The sequence below is a fragment of the Bombina bombina genome, chromosome 1, assembly GCF_027579735.1.
Source record: "Bombina bombina isolate aBomBom1 chromosome 1, aBomBom1.pri, whole genome shotgun sequence".
Lineage (NCBI taxonomy): Eukaryota > Metazoa > Chordata > Amphibia > Anura > Bombinatoridae > Bombina > Bombina bombina.
In genome coordinates, this window is record NC_069499.1 from 716,600,082 (window position 1) to 716,622,341 (window position 22,260).

At 35.5% G+C, this 22,260-nt stretch overlaps 1 protein-coding gene across 1 annotated transcript in view; it reads right to left on the reverse strand.

Annotated features, from left to right (window-relative positions):
* Nucleotides 1-22,260, reverse strand: part of LOC128645900 (vascular endothelial growth factor receptor kdr-like) — a 353,579-nt gene that overhangs the window by 55,490 nt on the left and 275,829 nt on the right. The window contains exons 18-20 of the mRNA XM_053699216.1: nucleotides 21,724-21,828; nucleotides 19,449-19,562; nucleotides 497-585 (exon numbers count right to left, since the gene is read on the reverse strand). Of these exons, the coding sequence (XP_053555191.1) occupies nucleotides 497-585; nucleotides 19,449-19,562; nucleotides 21,724-21,828 (308 nt within the window). The remainder of the gene's footprint in view (nucleotides 1-496; nucleotides 586-19,448; nucleotides 19,563-21,723; nucleotides 21,829-22,260) is intronic.

Sequence of the window (22,260 nt, forward strand, 5' to 3'; positions counted from 1 at the left end):
GATACACAAACACATATAGACAAACAAAAAACAAACACAAACACACAAACACAGATATACATACACAAATACAAATACACACACAATCACACATATAGACACACACAAAGACAATAACACATACATACATATAGATACACAAACACATATAGACAAAAAACAAACACAAACACACAAACACAGATATACATACACAAAGACAAATACACACACATTGCATTTTATAAATATCAAATCATATAAAATAAATTTAAGTGTATCTCTAATTCAGTGCATTTCTGAAATAAAAAAACTTAGCTTACTAAGGAAAAATGAACTGACCTAGCCCTGACATTTTATCTCAATGTACAGCAAGTAAAGATAAAATTAATTTCAGGGCACTAAAACAGATTTGACTCCTCTATATTAAGTAAACCTGGATAAGCAAAGCGCTAAGCTGGCATTTTCTGCCATCAGTTTTTGTTCAGCAAATCTGTTTCTGATTCAGTTTGTTTACCTTATATGCTATAAAATCACCTCTTTTGCTTCTTAAATAGTTGGAGAGGTTTCCATATTTGCAATACTCCACAATAACCATTAAAGGTCCTGTAATCAAGAAAAGAAATACATTGGTTATAATTGATATTATTAACTTCATATATTATCAAGAGATATTGGTTAACCTTAGAAAAATTGGACCCCACATTTAAAACACTGCATTGGAATATTTGGATATAATATTTTTTTGTTCTGTTATTTTAAATACTAAACTTTTTTTCACTTGTTTTTATAAGTATCTATTATAGAGTGTTAACAGATCAGATAATCCTCTATGGGTTTGGTAAAAGATGAAACTAAAATATGTAAAACCTATTTGAAGTTAGAGCGTGTTTAAATTCACTCCAGAAGATTAGTTATTACTTCCTTCCCAATATGGAAAGAAACAAAAACACTGCTAGAAACTTATCAGTTTTGATAAATCTGTAGGCATTTATTACCAGTCGTATTAGGCCCAAATCTGTGACAGCTGGATAACGTTCTCTTTTTACGCAGGTGGTAATCTCTTTATTGTACTGTCTGGCTTATCTATCTCTCATTGCGCTCATATGCACTCTTGGCAATGTTCTGCGTTTTTTCAGTTGTGACAGAGTGCGTGCTGCTGATCCGTCTCTACTGCTCACACTAAAGTGCTTCGCTGACGCGTTTTATCTTGTTTTCACTCTATATGTCTCTTCCGCTCTGACGCAGATACTAAAATTCCTGTTCACTTAATAAATCACCCCTGAACAGAGCAGCAATGTCCACATATAACCTTTCAGTAAAAACTAAAACGGTTTTCGATCTCCACATTCAGTGGATGGACACATGGCTGAAAATTATTGTTATTTATTTTAAACTAGAAAAGAATAAAAATATATTTGTTTCTTTAACCTTTATGTCAAGTGGGAAACATATACAGAATATGAGTACTACACATGCCTTTGTATATTTAAATTAAACAGGCATTTTTCTAGTGAATTTTGGGAAGAGGGGGTCATGCAGAATTCCTTTTCATATTTACTTAGAAGTTTTAATTAAAATTGAATTAAATTTAAATTTAAATTGAAGCAAATACTGCACTGCAGTGAATACTGCACTTTTATTAAAGATATCCATATTTTGTAGGGAAAGACCTTGGACAATCTGTTCATATTTTTATTTTCTTAGGGACAGTCCCTATTTTTGGGCAGTCTATGCCTATTTGTCAAACAGCTCTTCACAATATAACTGTTTTAGCTCACCAGGGAGAGACAAAAATAATCCAGCAATATATCAAATTAGACCAAAAAATATAACCTCCATCCTTTTGTTATATTGCTACACATAATTAAAACACCTTAGGTTTATGTATTTAAAGATTTTCACTCAATATATAGCAGTTTAAATTTATTGTAAGTTATAACAAAGAAAACATTCATAAATGAGCAGAAACTTTAATACTCACTATATTTACCAAATAAATCATATTATGTAACACTAATTAACCCTTTGGCTGCTAAGACATTTCCCACCTGGGTGCTAAGCTGGTTTTGATCTTTTTTTTTTACTTTTATAAATATATTTATATTTTTACACTTTTACTTTTTTTCCAGATCCCCAAGACTTATACCGTCTTAAAGGTTGAGGGTCTGTAGCTGCTTAGATGCCTGCAATACAGGCATTTAAGCAGCATGCCCCTATCTCCCTATATTGTCCATTATTAATTTTGAATAAAGTTGCGCGGTGACGTCATCATGTCATTGCGCGTGACATCACTGTGCAAAACGTGAAGTCCCAATGATGCCTCTCACTATTCAGGCCAGATCGCCGGGGTGGGAGTCCTCAGATTGCCCTCAAGGTGGGTGAGTGCTAGCAACAGCTCTAAACCGTTGTTAGCACCTGACTGAGAAAATTTGTGATGGCTCAGAGCCGTCGTTAGCACTCAAGGGGTTAAGGACCTTTACTTTTAATGATCAAATCCATACAAACCAACTAAAAGAAATTACCGCCTGTGAGTATATATTACAGAAATAGTAATTGTAATTCTTTTCTCCTTATAACATGCCATATAACAACATTCAATTACTAATAATTATTGTGTCTTTGAAAAAAAATCAAAGACAAAAAATAAAATAAAATAAATAAATAAATCCCCCTGACCTTCATTAATCTACAAATATCCATTGTCCTCTTGCTCTAAATTCCATTATTATTTTAGAATTGGAAAAGGGGTATATGATTTGTTTTTGAAAACCCCTCTTCTGAGATAGAATAAAGTTCTCCCATTTCTGGAAAAAAAGCTAAACATTCGTCCCTCCACATGGTAAAGAGTGTCAACCTTCTATTATAACTTGATTTCAAAGATCATAAATCAAATTTATCAGTCATGGGCTTCTCCGAGATTTCCACAATTTCAAAATAGTTTTCCTAACAGTCAATATTGTCTTATTTATAAACCTAGTGCTTCCTTTAAATTTTAAAGCATTAAATTAAAAAAAATATATCCTGAATTTTGAAATGTATCCTTATCTGATGTAATTTACTAACGGCTAGATTTAGAGTTTTGTCGGTAACGACCCACGTAGCTAACGCTGGCTTTTTTTTCCCCTCACCTTTTAAATACCGCTGGTATTTAGAGTTCACAGATGGGCTGCGTTAGGCTCCAAAAAGGGAGCGTAGAGCATAATTTACCGCCACTGCAACTCTCAATACCAGCGGTGCTTACGGACGCGGCCAGCTTCAAAAACGTGCTCGTGCACGATTCCCCCATAGGAAACAATGGGGCAGTTTGAGCTGAAAAAAAACCTAACACCTGCAAAAAAGCAGCGTTCAGCTCTTAACGCAGCCCCATTGTTTTCTATGGGGAAACACTTCCTAAGTCTGCACCTAACACCCTAACATGTACCCCGAGTCTAAACACCCCTAACCTTACTTTTATTAATCCCTAATCTGTCACCCCCGCTATCGCTGACCCCTGCATATTTTTTTAACCCCTAATCTGCCACTCCGTACACCGCCGCAACCTACATTATCCCTATGTACCCCTAATCTGCTGCCCCTAACACCGCCGACCCCTATATTATATTTATTAACCCCTAATCTGCCGCACCCAACGTCGCCTCCACCTACCTACAATTATTAACCCCTAATCTGCCGACCGGACCTCACCGCTACTCTAATAAATGTATTAACCCCTAAAGCTAAGTCTAACCCTAACCCTAACACCCCCCTAAATTAAATATAATTTAAATCTAACAAAATAAATTAACTCTTATTAAATACATTATTCCTATTTAAAGCTAAATACTTACCTGTAAAATAAATCCTAATATAGCTACAATATAAATTATAATTATATTGTAGCTATTTTAGGATTAATATTTATTTTACAGGCAACTTTGTATTTATTTTAACCAGGTACAATAGCTATTAAATAGTTAATAACTATTTAATAGTTACCTAGTTAAAATAATTACAAAATTACCTGGAAAATAAACACTACACTATCAATAAATTAATTAAATACAATACCTACAAATAAATACAATTATTTAAACTAACTAAAGTACAAAAAATAAAAAAGAACTAAGCTACAAAAAATAAAAAAATATTTACAAACATTAGAAAAAAATTACAACAATTTTAAGCTAATTACACCTACTCTAAGCCCCCTAATAAAATAACAAAGCCCCCCAAAATAAAAAAATGCCCTACCCTATTCTAAAATAAAAATAGAAAAGCTCTTTTACCTTACCAGCCCTTAAAAGGGCCTTTTGCGGGGCATGCCCCAAAGAATTCAGCTCTTTTGCCTTTAAAAAAAACCATACAATACCCCCCCAACATTACAACCCACCACCCACATAACCTTAATCTAACCCAAACCCCCCTTAAATAAACCTAACACTAAGCCCCTGAAGATCTTCCTACCTTATCTTCACCACGCCGGGTATCACCGATCGGTCCAGGCTCCGATGTCTTGATCCAAGCCCAAGCGGGGGCTGAAGATGTCCATCCTCCGGCTAAAGTCTTGATCCAAGCCCAAGCGGGGGCTGAAGACGTCCATCCTCTGGCTGAAGTCTTGATCCAAGCCCAAGCGGGGGCTGAAGACGTCCATCCTCCGGCTGAAGTCTTGATCCAAGCGGCGGCTGAAGAAGTCCATCATCGGGCAGAAGTCTTCATCCTATCCGGGCAGAAGAGAAGATCCGGACCGGTAGACATCTTCATCCAAGCGGCATCTTCTATCTTCTTCCATCCGACGACGAGCGGCTCCATCTTCAAGACCTCCGGCGCGGATCCATCCTCTTCTTCCGACGTCCTAACACAGAATGAAGGTTCCTTTAAGGGACGTCATCCAAGATGGCGTCCCTCGAATTCCGATTGGCTGATAGGATTCTATCAGCCAATCGGAATTAAGGTAGAAAAAATCTGATTGGCTGATGGAATCAGCCAATCAGATTCAAGTTCAATCCGATTGGCTGATTGGATCAGCCAATCAGATTGAGCTTGCATTCTATTGGCTGATCGGAACAGAACCTTCATTCTGTGTTAGGACGTCGGAAGAAGAGGATGGATCCGCGCCGGAGGTGTTGAAGATGGAGCCGCTCGTCGTCGGATGGAAGAAGATAGAAGATGCCGCTTGGATGAAGATGTCTAGCAGTCCGGATCTCCTCTTCTGCCCGGATAGGATGAAGACTTCTGCCTGATGATGGACTTCTTCAACCGCTGCTTGGATCAAGACTTCAGCCGGAGGATGGACTTCTTCAGCCCCTGCTTGGGCTTGGATCAAGAATTCAGCCGGAGGATGGACGTTTTCAGCCCCCACTTGGGCTTGGATCAAGATATCGGAACCTGGACCGATCGGTAATACCCGGCGTGGTGAAGATATGGTAGGAAGATCTTCAGGGGCTTAGTGTTAGGTTTATTTAAGGGTGGTTTGGGTTAGATTAGGAGTATGTGGGTGGTGGGTTGTAATGTTGGGGGGGGGGGTATTGTATGTTTTTTTTCCAGGCAAAAGAGCAGAATTCTTTGGGGCATGCCCCGCAAAAGGCCCTTTTAAGGGCTGGTAAGGTAAAAGAGCTTTTCTATTTTTATTTTAGAATAGGGTAGGGCATTTTTTTATTTTGGGGGGCTTTGTTATTTTATTAGGGGGCTTAGAGTAGGTGTAATTAGCTTAAAATTGTTGCAATATTTTTCTAATGTTTGTAAATATTTTTTTATTTTTTGTAACTTAGTTCTTTTTTTATTTTTTGTACTTTAGTTAGTTTATTTAATTGTATTTATTTGTAGGTATTGTATTTAATTAAATTATTGATAGTGTAGTGTTAGGTTTAATTGTAGATAATTGTAGGTATTTTATTTAATTAATTTATTGATAGTGTAGTGTTAGGTTTAATTGTAACTTAGGTTAGGATTTATTTTCCAGGTAATTTTGTAATTATTTTAACTAGGTAACTATTAAATAGTTATTAACTATTTAATAGCTATTGTACCTGGTTAAAATAAATACAAAGTTGCCTGTAAAATAAATATTAATCCTAAAATAGCTACAATATAATTATAATTTATATTGTAGCTATATTAGGATTTATTTTACAGGTAAGTATTTAGCTTTAAATAGGAATAATTTATTTAATAAGAGTTAATTTATTTCGTTAGATTTAAATTATATTTAACTTAGGGGGGTGTTAGGGTTAGACTTAGCTTTAGGGGTTAATACATTTATTAGAGTAGCGGTGAGGTCCGGTCGGCAGATTAGGGGTTAATAATTGTAGGTAGGTGGAAGCGACGTTGGGGGCAGCAGATTAGGGGTTAATAAATATAATATAGGGGTCGGCGGTGTTAGGGGCAGCAGATTAGGGGTACATAGGGATAACGTAGGTGACGGCGGTGTGAGGTCGGCAGATTAGGGGTTAAAATTTTTTAATAGAGTGGCGGTTTAGGGGTACATAGGTAGTTTATGGAAGTTAAGAGCTTTATGAACCGGCGTTAGCCCAGAAAGCTCTTAACTCCTGGCTTTTTGCTGCGGCTGGAGTCTTGTCGTTAGATTTCTAACGCTCACTTCAGCCAAGACTCTAAATACCAGCGTTAGAAAGATCCCATTGAAAAGATAGGATATGCAAATGGCGTAGGGGGATCTGCGGTATGGAAAAGTCGTGGCTGCAAAGTGAGCGTTAGACCCTTTCCTGACTGACTCTAAATACCAGCGGTAGCCCAAAACCAGCATTAGGAGCCCCTTACGCTGGTTTTGATGGCTAACGCCAAACTCTAAATCTAGGCGTAAATCTAAACCAGAACCTTCTAATCTTGTGGCAATACCATAAACCGTGCAACAAATTTGCGCTCCTTAACCCACATTCTTTGCACAAAGATTCTTCTTTTCTAGTAACTTTATCCATTTTATCTGGTGCTAACTAGGTCATATGTATTAGTTTAATTTCTGCTGCCTGATGATATGTGGTCACAGAGATTTTACTGACAATTTTAATGCTGAGTCAGTATATTATCTGAAAAAGTTAATATTCAGTACTTTTTCCTATTTGCTCCTTAACAGTTTTTGTTTTTTATTTTTATTATTATTATTATTATCATCAGTTATCGGTTATTTGTAGAGTGCAAACAGATTCCATACTTTTCATACTCATTTTATTATTGTATATAAATAAGATATAGAAAAAAAAAAATTTCAAGTGAGGAAAACATTCTATACTTGAATTCACAACTCCAATTATAACCAAATTGATTAATTAAATTCAAACTATAATTTCTTACTTGATAATAGGCAAATAAATGATGATTAGGCAACATGAATTATTTTTTGATTTGCTCAAATTATTTAAAAAGATTATTTTCCTTATTTAAAAGTTACAAAAAAATTCCAATCATAACCTCGACCATTCGTGAAAAGGTTTTGTTGTGAATCCCACTATAAATTGTGTATTACCTTGTATAAATGAAATAATCAGCCATTACAAGCGGCTGATTAATATTCCCGCAAGCTTGCGGTTTCACTTTGCACTTAGAGCAATTAACCAGAGGTCAGACCCCTGGTTAATGAAAACAATTTGCCCCAAAATAAAGTGGACTGTTCCTTAAAATAAATAAAAATATGAGAATTTTTTTTCTGAAATAAAAAAACTGCACAAAACAGTTATAAGGGGTTAAAGTGAGGGCATGTGGGGTGTTTGGGAAAAGAAATGGCACTGAAAGTACCTTTAGATTGGGGTGAATGAGGACTGTGTTTTTACTGTAAATATATATGTATATGCTTTTATACATATATATTTATGTGTTAATATGTGTATATGCACATATAAATATATATGTATATATACACATACATATATATTTTTATTTTGCTGCCCAACGCTGTGCAATTTCCCCCTGTGCTGTGCTAGGTCCTTTACCAAGTCTCACAGCATGAGAACGAGACTCCCATTGGAGTCTATGGAAGCGCGCTCTTGTGAGTACAAGGCTTCCATGCAATGCGAACGCGAGGCCACGTATTCGTATTGCGCCTAACTTGTAATACCAGCTCACATTTACATGCACCGGTATTACTGAGTGGAGCACAAATATCACGCTCACAAAAGTGCAATATTGTGCTCCACTCGTAATCTAGGTCTTAGAGGGACAGTATACTGTAAAATAGTTTTTTCCTTAATGTGTTTCAAACTACTTTTTTTTTTTTTACCTGTGGCAGAGTATAAAATGTTTAAGATTTGCTTTTTAAGGTTTATTTCTGTGTATGAATTAGCTGATTTTGTGTTTTGAAGCCACAACCTAATAAAATGGGTTGAGCTTGTAGGTATAATCAGATCTCATTACTTTATCACATTGTATAAATATACCTGCTTCTTTATCTTATATCTGTCCATAAACCAAAGAACAATACTTGGAGAGAATGGAAAGCTCAGGCATGACCTTGACGTGGTGCCTGAGCTTTCCCATTTGGTCAGATGCGGTGACTAACCTTTCCAGTTGTGATTTATCTTAGCTGTGAGCTAGCTGGTGAGTGCTGGGTGTTTCTATGTGTTGTATTACTTTTTATTTGTAATCCCCCTTGTTTCTTGCACCCATTCCGGACTGGGGTTAACTGCCTGTGGCTCTGGTGACATCACAGCTTTTTTGGAGTGCTATTTAGCACCCGGGGCTGGATGCTGCTGAGTCACAGGATGTGTACCTGATCCGGTCTTGGAGTGCAGTTCCCTTCCATGTTTTGTATTTTCTATGGGTGATTACATCCACCTGTGCACCCCTTCTTTGTTCTCAGTTTGTTTGGCTTTGTGAGCTCGCATGATGGTGTGGCTGTGTTAGGGACTCAGGCAATGGAAAGGACCTTGACGTGGTGCCTGAGCTTTCCCATTTGGCCAGATGCGGTGACTAACCTTTCCAGTTGTGATTTTATCTTAGCTGTGAGCTAGCTGGTGAGTGCTGGGTGTTTCTATGTGTTATATATATATATATATATATATATATATATATATATATATATATATATATATATATATATATATATATATATATATATATATATATATATATAACAACAAAGCTATATTTTGAAAAAAAACACAAGTAATAGTATATATATATATATAAAATATATATATATATATATATATATATATATTGTGATTTATATCACAGTTTGCATTATAAAACTGCATATATGAGAACATATATATGTACTTGAATAAAAATGTAATGTTAAGATTCCATTCTTACAGCACATAAACCTTGAAATGACTATTTAGTTTTATAGGATGCTTATTGTCCACATAATCTTATACTAACATGTATACATTACATATAACAAAAGATAACTATAATAACTGTTGAATAAAAGGTTAGAATATTTATTTATAGTAAGGGATATTTTTGTCATGGTATATGCATTTTCTTGTCACCATAAAAATGAAGTAAAATGCCAACACACTTAACTCATATGCAAATGCGTTAATGTGATGCAGCATAACTATAAAATGCTGACAAGAAAACATCAGAAAATGAAGTATGAACTACAGACGCTACTATATTCCACATTGGTTGCACACTCTAGAGTAGTCAGCCATTTATATCTGTGACCTAATTGGCCTCAGGAAAAAACGAAAATAGTTTACAACATGATGGCATACATTTCTTTAAGGACGCTAAAACGTTACATTGTTTTTTTAATATTTAAACAACTGATATTTTTTTTTTTTAAATGCAAGCTTAAAATGTATATTTGTGAAACCACACGCAGAGTTTGTCTCTTGTAGTTTATATGCAAAGCTCTTAAATGCTTCTTAATAGTCTTCTATTTGTCCAATATATTTTTATGGAAAACCATTATTGCTTGATAATAACATCAATATCAGGAGATAATATATTTAGTTTCTGACTTAAAGTTATATTTTCTTCAGTATCAGTTTGGGTTCTTTGTTGTGCAGTGTCCTGTTGGGTGTTGGCTCTCATATATATTTCTTGAGTCTTGAGTGTTACACTTAGGGGCCCATTTATCAAAGGGCTTGCGGACCTGATCCGACACTGCGGATCAGGTCCGCAAGACCTCGCTAAATGCGGAGAGCAATACGCTCTCCACATTTAACATTGCACCAGCAGCTCACAAGAGCTGCTGGTGCAACGCCGCCCCCTGCTGACTCGCGGCCAATCGGCCGCCAGCAGGGAGCTGTCAATCAACCCGATCGTATTCGATCGGGTTGATTTCCGGCGGTTCCTGTCCGCCTGCTCAGAGCAGGCGGACAGGGTTATGAAGCAGCGGTCTTTAGACCGCTGCTTCATAACTTGTGTTTCTGGCGAGTCTGAAGACTCGCCAGAAACACGGCCCTTCAAGCTCCATACGGAGCTTGATAAATGGGCCTGCATGTGTTTGTTGTGTTGATACGTCTCAGGAGTGTCCTCCAGTAATGTTGGTGTATTTATCAGCAGCAGCTGCCACCAACGTGTTACGTATTGTAATTATGAATATTAATAATTAATAGCATTATAACATTATTGTCAGCGATATCTATAATTAATATAGTAGAATTTTGTCAATACATTCCAGTAAGATGTTAAATCTCTATAGTGTACCCCAAAATATCAGTATTTAGATATCTATAAATTTGACAATATTATTATTAAAAATTAATATTTAATCTCAATATAAAATATTCTTAAATTCTGATCAGTTAATCTTTATATACACCTTGATTATATTTATGTAGTAGCTGAATATCCCCTATGACCAGTTATATCTATCAATTTATTAATACAATATTCAAATATAAAGAAGGCTATAGAGATATTTGAATATACTATTCAATAGATATTGTCTATTAGCCCATGAATGAATGAAATATTTCTATAAATTAACCTTAAAGGGACAGTCAACACCAGAATTTTTGTTGTTTTAAAAGATAGATAATCCCTTAATTACTAATTCCCCAGTTTTGCATAACCAACACAGTTATAATTATACACGTTTCACCTCTGTAATTATCTTGTATCTAAGCCTCAGCAGACTTCCCCCTTATTTCAGTTCTTTTGACAGACTTGCATTTTAGCCAATCAGAGCTGTCTCCATGGTAAATTCACGTGCATGAGCTCAATGTTATAAATATGAAACATGCGAACTAATGCCCTCTAGTGGTGAAAAACTATCAAAATGCATTTAGATTAGAGGCGGCCCTCGAGGTCTAAGAAATTAGCATATGAACCTCCTAGGTTTAGCTTTCAACTAAGAATACTAAGAGAACAAAGCAAAATTGGTGATAAAAGTAACTTGGAAAGTTGTTTAAAATTACATGCCCTATTTCTAGGAATAAACATTCCGCTTAAATCTGAAGATCTGTATAAGCTTAATATACCTCCAATAATAAATAAAATTAGGGATAAACTCAGAAATTGGCAGAATCTACCTCTGACAATTGCGGGGCGCATAGCATTATTCAAAATGGTCCTCTCCCGAAATTACTATACGTACTTCAGAATGTCCCCCTACTCTTGCTAGAGAAGGATATACATCTGATTAATAGTTAAATTAGACAATTTCTCTGGCAGGGGAAAAGAGCTCGGATTTCGCTCACTAAACTTTCTCTCCTAACAGAATTTGGAGGGATGGGGCTGCCAGATATAAGAGCATATAATCTCAGTTTCTTAGCACGTATATGAAGCGATTAGATGTTTGCTAAAAACTATGTTTTAAACAATCTACTTGAAACAAATATATGTAACCCATATCTTCCAATAGCATTGCTTCATTCCCCTCCCAAAGAGTTACCAACAGAAATTAAGGGACTCAAAACGATTTCCAATCCCATTAAGGCATGGTGGAAAATATCAAAACTCTTGTCAGTTAATAGTAGAATATCGAATTATCTTCCCCTAATAGGGAACCCAAAATTCCAGCCTGGGTTAAATTCTGAGGTCTTTGGAAGATGGCATAGAAACGGCCTAAATAAACTATCTTATCTGTTAGATAAGGACAGAAAAAGTGTTAAAACATTTGAGAGATTGAAAGCAGAGTTTAATTTACCTAACAAAGACTTTTTTGCTTACCTGCAGATAAGGCATTTTGTTTCAGAATTAACTAAAGAAGCAAGCTGGTGTTGGGGGCTAGGTAAATTAGAAAACTGGCTTACACTTACGAGAAATGATCAATTCTCTATCTCCCCATGTTACCAACTTCTTGCTACAAATAAGGGAGTCCCTATTTTGGCAAACCTAGCATTAACATGGACCTCAATCTCAGCACAGAATACTATAGATTCAAAAACCTTGCAGTACTCAATAGATAAGATAGCAAAAACCACGCTCTCTGCTACCTGGCGGGAAGCACATCTCAAGCTTCTTCACAGGGCATATTTTACCCCGGAAAGAGCTTACAGGATCCATAACTTGGAGTTTAATAGATGTCCCAAATGCTCTTTCCCAGCAGCTGACCTAGAACATATGTTATGGCATTGTCCTAGAATAAGAAATGTGTGGCATAAATTAGAATATTGGTTGAATGGGGTGTTGAAAGTCCCCCCACTGACTTTATCTTCGTATCAGATTATATTATGTCTAGGGAAATCAAAAGAACGGTATGTGAATGATAAGTTGGTAATATTATCTATCCTAGCCACTAGATATTTAATATGTAAAAAATGGAAAATGCGCAAAGTGCCCAGTATTTCTGAAATTAAGAATTGTCTCAAAAAACAGTGTATACTGGAACAAAGGGATACAGACATAGATAATAAAGCAGATATTAAAGGGACACTGTACCCAAAAATATTCTTTCCTGATTCTGATTGAGCATGAAATTTTAAGCAACTTTCTAATTTACTCCTAATATCAAATTTTCTTCATTCTCTTGGTATCTTTATTTGAAATGCAAGAATGTAAGTTTAGATGCCGGCCCATATTTGGTGAACAACCTGGGTTGTCCTTGCTGATTGGTGGATAAATTCATCCACCAATAAAAAAGTGCTGTCCAGAGTACTGAAACAAAAAAAAAGCTTAGATGCCTTCTTTTTCAAATAATGATAGCAAGAGAACGAAGAAAATGTGATAATAGGAGTAAATTAGAAAGTTGCTTAAAATTTCATGCTCAATCTGAATCACGAAAGACAATTTTTGGGTACAGTGTCCCTTTAAGAACTTTTTCAGCAAGTGGGCAGGGTATATTAAAACTCTCCCGGAGGATGAAATAGAATACATGATTTTCCCCTTTCAAAACTCAGAATTAGTCTTGTTGGGAATTTGGTGAGGGGAGCCGGGGGAGAAGAGGATAATTTAATTTAATCTATCCCCCCCCCTTTTTTTTCCCCTTCCCCCCTCCCTTTTTTTGTTTAGGAAATAAAAATGGTTCAGCAGCATAAAATAGATAACTAAGGCCATAGCTGAGAACTACCTAATTTGGTTAAGTTGTGAGTCAGACTACTCTAACATTACTATTGGGTTGTTATCTGATAACTTAGTAATTGTTAATTTAATCTGTATTAACAATATAACAATGCAGATAAGTTTTGAAGTTAACAATGTTTATGTTTAAATGTGTGCCTTGCATGGCATAAATAATTAGTTTGAATCTATTATGCTGAACAATAATAAAAATAAAATAAAAAATTACATGCCCTATTTGAAACATGAATTTTTTTCTGGACTTTACTGTCCCTTTAACTAAAAATTAATTGCTTATTAAATATCACACATGAATTATACTAGAACAATTTTTAAATAGCCAGAAAGTTTAACCAATTCAATATTTATAGCTTATTTAACAACATTTGTACTCACCTATGTTCAAATCTTACAATGAAATCTTAACTTAACTCCCACAATCTAATGGAATTTCCAGGGAAATATAATTCACTATTTTTAACCCAATATAATCTAATATACTTCACTTAAACCCAGAGATTGTTATTCAATTATCAATTAAACACAATAGCCAATTTGTGTGCAATTCTTAAGAGAGTTCACGGTAAATAAAAATGAATTTATCAATATGGAATACAAAACCGTTCCTTTCAACAGTAAATTGCTTGATGCTAGATAGGATTATTTATAGACTACACCAGGTCTCTAAAATGTAAATTTTAACTATAAATTACACTTACAAATCATAGCTACCCTTTAACTATAGCTATAGAATACCTTTGATTCAAAACATTAAAAATATAACAATCACTAATACATTACAAGTATACAATATGAGAGTTCAGCTTTTTCAATCAGAGTTTTCCAAAGTCATACGTGAAGGTATTTTTACAAACAGGGTATCACAAACACAGAGAGTTATACCAAACCAGGCCCCAAACCAAAAGTGTGTTTTTTGTCTCTCTTCCCTTCTTTGCATAGTCTTTTTGTCTGTGACCGACTCCACCTTCAATTCTAAATCACCCAATGGAAAAATCTCTGATTACGCCCTTAGGTTTCATTGGCTAATCCACTGGTTATTTAATTTCCCAATTGAATACCTTTGGCTGCAATTCTCATATTAGATACCGGAGGGGGCAACAGGCAACTGAAGTGTAGTTCCATTTTTTTAGCTACAGGGAAAATATATTCCCTAATATATTTTTAAAATGTATATTTAAAATACTTATTATTCCCCAGTATTAATAAACTACAATGAGTGCAGAATTATTAGGCAAATGAGTATTTTGACCACATCATCCTCTTTATGCATGTTGTCTTACTCCAAACTGTATAGGCTCGAAAGCCTACTACCAATTAAGCATATTAGGTGATGTGCATCTCTGTAATGAGAAGGGGTGTGGTCTAATGACATTAACACCCTATATCAGATGTGCATAATTATTAGGCAACTTCCTTTCCTTTGGCAAAATGGGTCAAAAGAAGGACTTGACAGGCTCAGAAAAGTAAAAAATAGTGAGATATCTTGCAGAGGGATGCAGCACTCTTAAAATTGCAAAGCTTCTGAAGCGTGATCATCGAACAATCAAGCGTTTCATTCAAAATAGTCAACAGGGTCGCAAGAAGCGTGTGGAAAAACCAAGGCGCAAAATAACTGCCCATGAACTGAGAAAAGTCAAGCTGCAGCTGCCAAGATGCCACTTGCCACCAGTTTGGCCATATTTCAGAGCTGCAACATCACTGGAGTGCCCAAAAGCACAAGGTGTGCAATACTCAGAGACATGGCCAAGGTAAGAAAGGCTGAAAGACGACCACCACTGAACAAGACACACAAGCTGAAACGTCAAGACTGGGCCAAGAAATATCTCAAGACTGATTTTTCTAAGGTTTTATGGACTGATGAAATGAGAGTGAGTCTTGATGGGCCAGATGGATGGGCCCGTGGCTGGATTTGTAAAGGGCAGAGAGCTCCAGTCCGACTCAGACGCCAGCAAGGTGGAGGTGGAGTACTGGTTTGGGCTGGTATCATCAAAGATGGGCTTGTGGGGCCTTTTCGGGTTGAGGATGGAGTCAAGCTCAACTCCCAGTCCTACTGCCAGTTTCTGGAAGACACCTTCTTCAAGCAGTGGTACAGGAAGAAGTCTGCATCCTTCAAGAAAAACATGATTTTCATGCAGGACAATGCTCCATCACACGCGTCCAAGTACTCCACAGCGTGGCTGGCAAGAAAGGGTATAAAAGAAGAAAATCTAATGACATGGCCTCCTTGTTCACCTGATCTGAACCCCATTGAGAACCTGTGGTCCATCATCAAATGTGAGATTTACAAGGAGGGAAAACAGTACACCTCTCTGAACAGTGTCTGGGAGGCTGTGGTTGCTGCTGCACGCAATGTTGATGGTGAACAGATCAAAACACTGACAGAATCCATGGATGGCAGGCTTTTGAGTGTCCTTGCAAAGAAAGGTGGCTATATTGGTCACTGATTTGTTTTTGTTTTGTTTTTGAATGTCAAAAATGTATATTTGTGAATGTTGAGATGTTATATTGGTTTCACTGGTAAAAATAAATAATTGAAATGGGTATATATTTGTTTTTTGTTAAGTTGCCTAATAATTATGCACAGTAATAGTCACCTGCACACACAGATATCCCCCTAAAATAGCTATAACTAAAAACAAACTAAAAACTACTTCCAAAACTATTCAGCTTTGATATTAATGAGTTTTTTGGGTTCATTGAGAACATGGTTGTTGTTCAATAATAAAATTAATCCTCAAAAATACAACTTGCCTAATAATTCTGCACTCCCTGTATATGGTCAACATATATGTGACTATCTGGCTCAACTGAGCATGTACACTTTAAGACTAAGCATGAGTATATTGATTTGGTATGTATTCTTATACATTCAAACACTAGACCTGCGTACAACATTAAATCTATACTACATATATATATATGGGGGTACAAGGATTATAACAGCACCTATATATCCACTAAAGCATAGAATATGTACAACAATGTGGATGGAAAATTAAAAAACAAGATAGTTCAATATAAGTCCTTAAAATGTATTTAGTCCTTGGTATATCTCCAACATACAGTTGATATGTAGTAATGGATGGTATATAATACCCTTATCAGATATTACCCCAATCTGATGAGGTAAGTATGCCGCACTGGGGGTATGTGTAGATAGTTAGATCTTCTCCTTGTATCCAGTGAGATGGCTGTTTCGGTTTTCGTTAGCCTCCTGGAGTATGCAGGGATGTGCCTCTGATGGTAGATGTATCCCTTGAGCTTCCTGTGGATTAGTGGATGGCAGGAGCTGTCTGCGCAGCGTGAATGAATGCAGGGACTGTCTGGACTCAGGAAGACTCGTTTATACCAAGACAGAAAAAGTACTCCAAAAGGCCAACCACTAATCCACAGGAAGCTCAAGGGATACATCTACCATCAGAGGCACATCCCTGCATACTCCAGGAGGCTAACGAAAACCGAAACAGCCATCTCACTGGATACAAGGAGAAGCTCTAACTATCTACACATACCCCCAGTGCGGCATACTTACCTCATCAGATTGGGGTAATATCTGGTAAGGGTATTATATACCATCCATTACTACATATCAACTGTATGTTGGAGATATACCAAGGACTAAATACATTTTAAGGACTTATATTGAACTATCTTGTTTTTTAATTTTCCATCCACATTGTTGTACATATTCTATGCTTTAGTGGATATATAGGCGCTGTTATAATCCTTGTACCCACATTTACTCCTACTGCCTGGGGTGCACACCTCATCCAGTATCTGTCTTATATAGCTGCCTTTATATCCTACCCATTACTGACTAGCGCCTACTATAGAGTAACGCTTATATCTACTCAGTATACTGAGTGGACACATTCTACTTGCACCCTCATATATATATATATATATATATATATATATATATATATCCTTCCCACTGATAATGTCTTAAGAGATGTACCCAAAAGTCACGTTTCTATAAGGGATATCTGTGGATATCCCCTTAATATTGAGTGCATAAAACTATATGATACAATTCATGGCACACATTACATAGGCATTTATATACCAGTATCTACTAGTCATATTTGGAACCTCATTTTCACACCAGATTCCTGAAACAAAGAAAAATAAATGTAGTTTTATTCTGACAATGTCAAACATTTTAAATTCACCAATACAGCAGACACTTATCTGATATAGTATATCAGGTATAAGGTATATCTCCCAGACCAATATATATATATATATATATATATATATATATATATATATATATATATATATATATATGTATATATATATATATATATATATATATATATATATATATGTATATATATATATATATATATATATATATATATATATATATATATATATATATATATATATTTAATACAATCTGAGTATCTTAACTATATGAAACCTATGCATGTCATTTCATGAGACTTAGCCTCCCATATGATGGCATCTGAGCTATCACCTTTCCAGACAAGGATTGTGTATTCAAGAGTTGCAGGAATTACAGTCTCTTGTATATACATACATAGGGGCATATTTATCAAGCTCTGTATGGAGCTTGAGGCCCCTTGTTTCCGGCGAGCCTTTCGGGCTCGCTGGAAACAGAAGTTATGAAGCAGTGGTCTAAAGACCGCTGCTCCATAACTTGTCCGCCTGCTCTGAGGCAGACACTCCAGATTGGCCGCGAATCTTCAGGGGGCGGCATTGCACCAGCAGTTCACAAGAACTGCTGGTGCAATGATAAATGCCGACTTCGTATCATGTCCACTCGCACAATAATAAATATACCCCATAGTGTAAATTAACTGCTTTCCTGAAGATCCTGAGCTTCAAACATGAGTCCAGACCTGCTGTCCACAGGGGTTACTGTGATCTAGTTAACAGGTTTATCTCATTATGTGATGAGGTAAATAATCGTTTGAATCTCCTACTTTCTAGTTGGGGAACAAATGTTCTCTTTGTAGTTTTGGGATGTGTATTTGGTCAGAAAGAGGGGGGTTTGATTTCTGAGTCTAGCTTCAGAATCTTGACAAAATGGGTTTGCATTTAGCAATGGTCTAAGCATTTCATATAATATTGAAGTATTACCTATATTATATTATATATATATATATATATATATATATATATATATATATATATATATATATATATATATATATATATATCAATTAAATATCACTCACCAATACCCTGACAGTTGTGATTTGTTTTGGTGAGCTCTGCTGTTCTCATGCTCACAGACTGCTTGGATGCTATAATAAGTACTTCATTTGCACTGCATAAATAATTCACATGATTGTAAGAGATAAACAGAATTGCATCTTCCATGTTTTACTCTCCAGGCTTCCTAACAGATGATGCATCCTCTGTATCTCTCAGAAGACCAACAACCAACCTCTCTATTGAAGAACCACCAACTATTTTCTTTGATAACTTTGAATAACCTGGACATTAATTCACAAATATTAGTACATTTACTTTACCCAGAAATATTCTAAAGTATTTCAGGTTTTTTTCTAAATGGTTTGAAATACCTTAGACAATTAACCCAAGTTGCACATTCTATTTTCAGAAGAGAAATAAATAAATAGGAATAGGAACCATTGTAAAAAATACAATAATTATAAAATATATCTTTGAATAAAAAGGTTATTTTCTTTGAGTGAAAACATATTCAAAACCAGTGATATTGAACGTGCTAAATCACACTTAGAAATCCACTCTGCCATAATAATTATTTTAAAAACAATATCAGTGGGATTTGTGTGATGTGCTTGCGGCACATAAGTACACACTTTGTTAAATCTGATACAGTGTTTGTTTGTTTTCTAAGTGACCCCAGAGCATTTACTTAAGAATTTGGTAATTGAGCTGCAATTGAGGAGAGCATGTGGTTATTTGTTTGGAATTTTACTGTTTAACTCTTTTCATTCAGTAAGGATTGTCTGTTATGTACTGTTGGTGGGGATGGTAGATAAACTTCAGCTCTACAATAAACATCCAGCATTAGTTGCGTTGGCCATTAGATGACTTACCTCCAGGCTTAGTGCAAGCTCCCAGCAAATTAACCACATTCAAGTGATGTCCAATGTGGATAAGAATCTTCAGTTCTGACATTAAGGCTTTGCATTCATTATTTGTGGCACATTCTGTATAACATAAACAGGACATAGTCAAATCCTTACAATGGGATATTTTTACAGGGCAACTAAACTCTGTTTAATTAAGAGGAAACATCAAAAAGACAAAAGCAAAACAGTCAAGGCCCTTTCTGAGGAAAACAAACTACAAGACACCCCCTCAGGTCAGCTGCTCCTTCCTGGCATCTCTAATGTAAAATTTATTTGGTGACAAAACACGTACAAAATATGCTATAACGTTATGAGGCGTGCAGATTCGATATATGATAACTGCCTAGTGCAGAACATAAATTGGATTCATTGCTTGTTATTTTGGATAATATTTCCTCACTCAGCAAATATAACATCGATATCTACCACAGGAATTCAGATTATTTTGGTTTGTTTATTAAAAAAAGACATCTGTAAATTAATATGGTGGCATCAACACTTTAGTACAAACGTACTAAAGAAGCGTTAGATGAAGTAAAAATGATACATTTGGTGGCAGAATTATTTTGCAGCTGTTCACCCACTGAATTACCGACATTAATTGCTGAGGTTATGTGAAAATACGTCAGATATAAGTAAGTACTTTAATATGATTTTGTGAATACTGTTTATAGAAGGAAAGCAAAAGAGAATATAGAATAATCAAAGATATCCCCAAAAATATATATTGGGAGAAACATTTATTGATGGTAATAACATCTGCGCAGACCAAAAGTACAATATATAATTATAATTTTAACATCCACTCCATTTATAAATGCTAAAATATTTATCTAGCAGAATGAGTAATTGGCATTTTTATCACAATCATTTGATCTCCAAGAGGGTCGCATGGCCCCTAATATTAAGAAAATAGATTCTGCTACATATAAAGTAAGGTTTCATATATAGGCTGGTTTATGTTTGTAGATAGGATGAAAAAGTTTCATCCATATAATTTGATTGCTCTGAACTTGTTTAGTTGGTTAACTATTGATATATTTTTGTATATGCATATCATATCTAGAGAGGTGAAAGAGACGGTTATTCTCTAGATTTCAATTGAAAGAGGAGATTTTCCTGTTTCTAGTAAGTGGTCCCAAGAGTCTCTTTGGCGAAGGTAGAGAAACAGATCCAGATCCATCCTACATTTATTAATTAACCTTGGTGTTTAACAGGTTAGAAAACCACAATTTCTGTCTAACTGCATGATAATCAGTGGGTCAAGTGACTCTTCAGGTGAAATAGGAGATTTTCTGCTACTGAATAAGAGACCACATCCACCTCTTAATTGCAGAAGATATAAGATAAGGGCTCTTGTACTGCCTATCCCCAGTATCTGGTATCTGACTCCAGACATGTGCCCAAGATATGTGTACATTACAAGAATACTTCAATTTATGAAGAACCCCACACCCACAACTGTGCAAAGGCAGAAGATTGAAGAAAGTAGTCACTGAAAATCAAAGTGACTTGAGAAATAAACAGAACCCAAACAGCTTTTTTTCTGTTAATAACAAATGGGTGTCATATTGACATACATTTTATGTATTCCATATCTGAAACTGAGCACTAAACTAGTATGCATTAATATCAGACATATATTAAATTAAATGCAATACACCAATAAACAGTGGGTATAGTTTGTTTTACAGGACAGTTAGAACATAACTACTGAACTATAACAAATGAAAATGACTTAAGACTAAAATATTCTGTGTTTGGCTGGAACAGGACAAAATAATAGTAGGTCAGGTATTGAGAAATTCCAGGAGTAAGGAAGCTGTGATTCTTATTTTTTGTCTTTGGATGCTAGGGTTTTCTGCATACATTCTTATGTAAAATCATTTTATATCTCCTGACACAACTATATGACTCACTTCTTAATATTATTGGTGGCTTCTATGTTTTTAACACCACTAAGTATTTGCCAATGCAACCCAAGTACATTACTATACTGATTATGTACAGCATGACACACTTTTTTTAGGGTTGAAAAACCATATAGAAGACATAATAGTTCACAAACCTCTGTCAGTTAACATGTTTAAAAAAAAAAACAACTTTCATTTGTGTCAGGGCTTTTTATAACAACTATACCAAATTGTAAATAAATCATTTCAGTCTATAGTGTTGTAGAACTCTAATGTACCATTGTCAGCTTCTGTCAAAAAGAGTGAAACAAAAAATGGACGAATACCTTTAAGCATTTTTACAGCAACAGTTTTGCAGGTTGAACATTTATCAATGCCAAAAGCAGAGGCTTCCACCACCTTCCCGAAAGCACCGTGACCAAGAGTCTTCCCTAGAGGTAAAAGTAAAGGGTGAGCAGTCACCTATTCAACAGTGGTGCAGCATGCAAAGTCATCCAACTATATGGGGAGTCATGCAAAAGCACACAGTAAACAGAATCAAACAAACAACATGCGTGAGTGTATAGAGAAAGAGCTGTAGTATTTCTATCCGGAGTTATTATCCTATGGTAGTAAAAGCAATCACTGGAAATTAACATGAGCATTTTTGTTTCAGAATTCTGTGAGGATAAATTGTGTTTTTTTCCTATAAAGTATAGAAATAGCTTGGCAAACTTGACTGATTCCCAATGGCCATATATAATAAGTAATATGATAATCTGAATAGTATCCCAGTTCTCACAATTTTTTTAAAAATAATAATAATAATAATTCAACCTGGTATTGCTCTAATTTAAATTTAATAAGTCTAAAACAGGGATGGC